Genomic DNA, 6,784 nt, shown 5'->3' on the forward strand with positions numbered 1-6,784 from the left:
TGTGAACATTTTTTGCTTTCACATTCTCTCTCTCGCCTTATTCTGAATGTATTTCTCCCTAGCGAATATCCAGCTAGGGAGAAATCTCACTTGTGAACATTTTTGCTTTCACATGTTCTCTCTATATCGTCTTATTCTGGAATGAATAGGGAGAGTCAAAATGTCATTTTTACACAAATAATATCCAACATTTAATGTAGTATCATTGGTATTTGATTTATTTGTATTTTTTAAATATTTATTACAATTAATATTAAAGATTTAACAAAATGAAATTAATAACTTATTATCGTATAGTTTTTTAGTATCTGTAGTGGCAAATCAAGCCAGCCAGTAAACAAATTAAATGCTATCCTATGGCTACAAACAAAACAAAATATATAATCGAATGCCAAAAAAATAATAATAGTAAGCAACTTTAAATCTGCCCAGAGGAATCTGAAATCTGATTTTTGTTTTCTTTAGTGAAGATGTATACAAAATTAATGTTTGTATGTTATAATAATAATTACGTTAGGAATGTATGTCTATAGTCAGTTTATTCCTCAAATGGATTTAAATTTGAATCATATTGAGATGAGGCCACATCATCTGGTTCATCATCAAAGGGATTTGTTGATTTAGGCGTGGAACGGACTTTCAAGTGATGTGGCTGGCTGATGTGTTGTTGCTGTGCTGAATTTGGTGGTGTAGAACTTTCAAATGGATTTCGATTTATTGCTGTCACCGAGGTTTTCATTTGTATTTCCATAATCTTTGCCGGTTTTGCGAAATCATTACCCAGCGTTTTAATACTTTGAATTTGTTGAAATTTATTTGGTGTTGGGAGATCTGCCATCTGCCTTTTTGATGAAAACACCCCAGTGGATAATTTTTGGGAAATATTTCGTATGGGCGTAGATGGTGCTGGATTGCTGCCATTACTGACCACAGATAAATCCGCCGACTTGGTATCCGCATATTTCTGTGAAATACTCAAACAAACCAAACAACCATTGATTTCCGAATATGATGACAAACATTCCCGATGATATGCATGCTGGCAGAGATAATACACGGACGGTGGCTTTAATAATTGTTTACAAATATCACATTTACTATTACGAAATTCCATGGGTTTTTGTTGATAATCCAAGAGCAGAGATTTGATTTGTTTAAGTTTCCGATCGGCAGCCAAGACATCTTGGAAATTATCAAATGCCAATTGTTTAAGGAAAATATCTTTGGGCAAGGCCTTATTTAGATGCGACAAATTAAAATGGGTGTTGGCGGATATCTTTTGCAGTATTGTCAGGGTGTATTGGGTATTGCAGTGTAGTGTCTTACTTAAAATATATTTAACAAATGCCGATGACTGGGCGGATTGTAAATTATCTTTACTCAAAGTTTGCATCCACATCAAGGAGTATTTATTGGTATCCAAATCAATGGCACTGGTGTCCATGGGCAAATCGAAACAACATTTTAAAAAGCTGCTGAAATTCAAAGCATTCAAACCAAATGTTTCATACATCATTTTAATGCCGGACAAATATTTATGGCTACGACATATGATGAAAATATCATTCAAACTCAGCTGGTGACCGTTTTCCTTAATGGTCTCCATTAGCGAGTGGGCATCCATGCCCGATGATTTCCATTTTTGTAATAGAATCTCAGCCCAAATGATATTTATGCTGGCATTTTTGCGATACTCAAAATCCAAGCTATCCAATACCTGCAGTACCAAATCCTTTTGGCTTAGCAGCAGGGGCAGAATAATTTTTATGAACAACTCAATGGAGGCTGGGATATCGAATTTCTGTGACAAAATGTGTTTCACCACATCCACTGTGTCCAAGGGATATTGTCGCACCAGCCAATTTCCATATTCTGCAAATACCTCCATGGCCTTATCCTCTTTGAGTTGAGAGAAATATTTACGTATATCCTTTTCCTGGCATAGCGAAGACGACTCCCCATCAAACATACCCATACCCATATTGTCACCATTTTGAAACATCTTATTCATATCTCTGGGTAATTCCAAACGGCGATCACAGTTCCTTAATAAATCATAATATTCCTGCGATGCCACCTCCGAGTCCATTAGACTCCTCAGGTATTGTATGAGGAATTCGTTATAGCGAAAATTCAACAACTTACTTATCACCCTGAACGGTGCCACCTGGCCAATCGTTTTGATGTACATATTTACCGATTCCCCAATATCACCGCGTTGCAGTAAATGATCGCCATAGTTAAGGAAAACATTGGCAGCCAAATCGGGATACATAATCTGGCCCTCGACCAATTTCAAGGCAATATCATAAAGATTTTTGTTGTACAACAACTGCAGCTTATAACGCAGCTCTTGGTCACGCAGGGTATATATCATGCCGTCTTTGGTGAAAATCAAACAATTATCAAAATCGGATGTTGGAAAGATGCACTCAATCTCGGCGAGTTCTTCATTAAGTACCATCATGTTATTTTCAATATTTATTATGACTAGTTGGCTGCTGCGCTTGCTGGAATTCGGCGAAGCCTTTACCACAATCAGATGTTTACCAAACCATTTGACAATTTGTTTACTCCCGTTAATGGCAAAACAAGGTCCCCTGCCCTCTATGGTATAACAGTAGAGAGCATCTTCTCGTGCCACCACAAAATATCGTTCCTCACTCGGCTCCCTTTTCGGTTTGAGGGCACAGCAACTCATTGGCGCCACCACATCATCAATGACAATTTTATTTTCCGTGTAATTACCATTTGCCAGAATGCTATAGCAAAACACCCCAGCATCGGAGCACACAAACATATTCAATTCTCCGCGATCCTTACGCAGAAACTCAATACCTTTAATGGATTTCGGACACACCTGCAGGGTTTTGAAATTCCCAGAAATGTCACGGGCCACAATTGATTTGTAAAGGAGTATGTGGCCCTTTTCCAAACCCGCTGCCAAATACAATTGATTATCCATATAATACGAATTCAGCACGGAAACCTTGCAGTGTCTCGGCAAGGCAGCACAGCTAACCGGTATCGCTGGTCTCCTTTTCAATAGCTTCGAAACACTATAGACTTTCAGCATACTTTCTGTGGGTGAAATTTCTTCATGTATGGTCAACAAATCGGAATCATCGGTAATGCAGCAATGATTTATGGCCGCATTGGAAGCCTGAAATGTAATGCATTCCCAATCGCTGAGGAAGACATAAACCATACCGTCGATAGTGCAAAAAATCTTGTATTGCATATTACTGCACTGGGCTGTAACCGAGTCACGTATGTTGACATATTTTGTGTGGACATTCAAGACTTCCAGCTTGAAGAAATTACACATCTTCCATTCGAGCACACCCATTATTGTTGTTTTGTGGACACTGTCAACTTTCCCGATAACTTCTATTGCTATTTCCTTTTACTGGTATTAAATTAAAGTTGCTGTAGAAAATAATTTCCACGTCCAGTTCGTGGAATGGTCACCAGGAAAAATAGTCTTTCTTTTCTTTTGCCTCAATGACTAAATCTCTGTGCCCTATTATCTTTTGTTTGTTTGTGTTTAGCAAAAAACAATAATGACCAATTAGCAAAGAATTCTGACAGTTCTGTCATTTAACGGTTTAATAGGGTTGCCGTGATATCAAAGAAATGAACAAAATATCAAAGAAGATGAAAAAGTGCTTTTACACGAGCTCTATTTTCGTATAAGAAACATAAGGAAATCAGCTGTTTTCAAAGAAACACATTGTCAAAGTAAATTTTTATTTCGTTTATAGGTGATTAACCCTTTGTGGCTTATGTTGCCCACAGGAAGCAAAATGTTTTAAAGCTTGTATTTAATATGTAGCTAGTATATATATATATATATATATATATTCTTTGGATTTCATACGTCAATACCCGAATATAGACAACACATATCAAAAGAAAAAAAATAATTTTTCCGTTGATTCAGTATTTGGTTTTCTTGATATTGGACTTATATTTTTCCCGAAAGCAAAGAAGTAGCGATGCCAAATTTTGTCCATATCCTATCTAGGATAGTTGCATTACATATGTGAACAAAAAATTGTTCTATGAAAAAATTCGGGACTCAAAAGGGTTAAAAACATCCCTTCAGATTTTTTAACACGTTGACGGACAGTTGCGTCTATAGGCGTGCATTTACCAGCGTACAAGTTGAAGCCTAGTGTCATGTTTTCGAATTTCACTTGTTTCTACTGTCCGTCAACGTGTTAATAGGACAGGATATATACACCTGCCAAAAAATATTCGTAAGCATTCATCATACAATTTCAAACTCAAAAAAATTGAGTGATTTGTTGAAGTTCCTTGCAGTAAACGATAAACCAGGATTCCCTACTAGGAAACTCTCTATGATGTCGTTATGAGAGGGAGTATAACAACTGATGTGAGTACTCCTCACCAACCGGTGACATGTAAACGATCCTAGCTTGGCCACAATTCAACGACTTTCAGGCAAACGTTTCCCGGATCCGTAGAGCACATATAGCAGATGGAATTTAACGAGAGAATCATGTGGTTGGAGATTCAAGATTGCATTCAAGTCTGTCGATCGCTGTACAATACTCATGCAAGGTGGCATTTTAGCCAACAGTATCTTTTTGTTGATACTGTTGGCTAAAATGCCACCTTGTCACCATACAAGGCAACCATATGTAAGAATGAGGAGTACAACCTTTACATACAGCCAGTGTATGATCTCTGGTTTTAGTCCCAAAATCAAAAAATGCGCTCAGTGATGCAGATTTATCTGAACAATGTTTTCGCTTGATGCTGTCTGTTTCTTGTTTTAATGGAGGGAGTCTGAATTGGAGTTCCCCCATCCCGTAAAACAATTCAATAGCGAACTTTGCGACAAGACCGCTGTTCCTTTCAAATGCGGTGAAGATTCTCTACTAGATTTTACTATTTTCCTCGATAGTATTTTCGATATCGTAGTAAAAAATAGTAGATTCTTGCAATACGGGAACATGCAAATACAAATTTATAATAATAATTTAATAGTTCTTATTTTTAATAACGATGTCATATTATTAAAAAAAATATTATTAAATAATAATATAAATATGCAAATGAATTGTAATAATTATATTAAATTTTAATTTCTATGTTCCAATATATTGTTTAGCCTCTTAAAAGCAAACTCCCACTCTCTCTCTCCCTCATTGAATTATTTTCTTGTGCTATGGCAACACTTTTTTCCTACAAAACAAAAACAAATGACAGCTGCTGCAATAACAAAATTGCCTGCTGCTTTTGTTGTTGTTCTTGTTGGGTATTGGCATAGAATAGAAAAAAGAACAGAGAAGCATGAACAAAACATATTCCTAAAATTATTCTTTTTTTTTGTTAACAAAAGAAAAATTAAATTGTGAAATACGTTTGGAAATCATTATGGCTGGATTAATTGACAAAAGGTAAGGAAGTGAAGAAATAAAATAAAAAATAATAAGAAAATAAATATAAATGTCTTTTGAATTTGTTCGCAGAAAACGCAGCAGGGAAGATGATGTCTCCTGCGATTCAACACCATTATCGAAACGCATCAATAATTTGCATTTATCCAATTTTGAAGAGGCTGCAGCTGGAGCAGCACCGGAGAACAACAACAATCATATACAGCAGGTATTGAATTGGTGCCACGGACGTGACGAAATTTAATATGTAGATATGTATAGGGAGTACATTTATTGAATGACAAACAGAGGTCCATATCTCGGGAAATATGGACTTCCTCCATGAAAGTCATATATTTTCGTCCGAAAAAAATCCGAGATGGTCCCATTTAAATCTCTAATTAAGAGGTTTACAATAACAATTATATCCGCGAATGTATATACCTTTACATTTTAAGATTCCAATACCTGACCTATCCAATGACTCGACATAAATTATGAAATTGAAATGGCTTACCACAGTGTAGTAGTACGTTTACATTTAACCGGATTTCGTTAACCCAGTGGATTTCAGTTGTCAATTCCTTTGCATATATGTCAAATAAATCCTCATAAAGTAGGTTAACCCGGCTAAAAAGTTCTAATGTATATGCCGTTTAGGATATCCTGCCAAAGACGAGTATATAAAATTAATTTTCTCTTCTTTCTCTCCACTTACAGCACATGTCTAAAGAAGCCATGAATATGCATCACCATCATCATCATGCCACAGCTGCTGCAACAAACAAACCTCATATGAATGGTGTACCAAATGTGGACACAAATAATGCCATGTACCATCCGGAATTAAATAAATCGGAAAATCCATTTTACTATGATAAAAATAAGCTATTACATGAACTACATTTGGAACGTATGAAACGGTGTACGGTTTAAAACCAGAAATACAAAACAACGCGAATGTCTCCAAAATATTTTTTGTTTAGAAACTCCTGGATTAGAGTATTATAAGTTTATTATTATTAATTTTATATTTAATAAGATATTCTGTCTTTCGTTTCAATTTGCATTTTTTTTTTTGTTTTGCATGCAAACACTCACACGCAACTACATTTATATTAATTGCCAAAAACAAAAACCTTTTGTATCTCATTATTTAATCATACTAAATTGAAATATAACTTTAATCTGTCTTTAGTTAAAAAAACAAATCTTACTTGTAAGAAATATATGTGATTAAAACAAATGAAAAATAAAACTAAAAAAATACATTATTATTTTTTGCCTATGGTTTTATTTCAATGTTCTTCCTTATTTGGAGGAATTGCAAGTAATGTGCTTTACATTTAATTTTCCCTATACTTCCAGTTTCACTT

General features: G+C 35.3%; 2 protein-coding genes across 2 annotated transcripts; one reads left to right on the top strand and one right to left on the bottom strand.

Annotated features, from left to right (window-relative positions):
* Window positions 1–538: 538 nt before the first annotated feature.
* Window positions 539–3,349, bottom strand: LOC133324465 (vacuolar protein sorting-associated protein 11 homolog). Its single transcript, XM_061533298.1, has one exon. The coding sequence runs from the start codon at window positions 3,347–3,349 to the stop codon at window positions 539–541; it is 2,811 nt and encodes a 936-aa protein (XP_061389282.1).
* A 2,057-nt stretch (window positions 3,350–5,406) lies between these two features.
* On the top strand, window positions 5,407–6,345 carry LOC133324466 (uncharacterized). The gene is made up of 3 exons (XM_061533299.1): window positions 5,407–5,429; window positions 5,502–5,637; window positions 6,129–6,345. The coding sequence occupies exons 1-3, from the start codon at window positions 5,407–5,409 to the stop codon at window positions 6,342–6,344; spliced, it is 375 nt and encodes a 124-aa protein (XP_061389283.1). The 3' UTR covers window position 6,345.
* The last annotated feature ends 439 nt before the right edge of the window (window positions 6,346–6,784 follow it).

This window comes from Musca vetustissima, unplaced genomic scaffold (assembly GCF_032173495.1).
Source record: "Musca vetustissima isolate MV318-11 ecotype Yass unplaced genomic scaffold, APGP_CSIRO_Mvet_v1 utg17733, whole genome shotgun sequence".
Lineage (NCBI taxonomy): Eukaryota > Metazoa > Arthropoda > Insecta > Diptera > Muscidae > Musca > Musca vetustissima.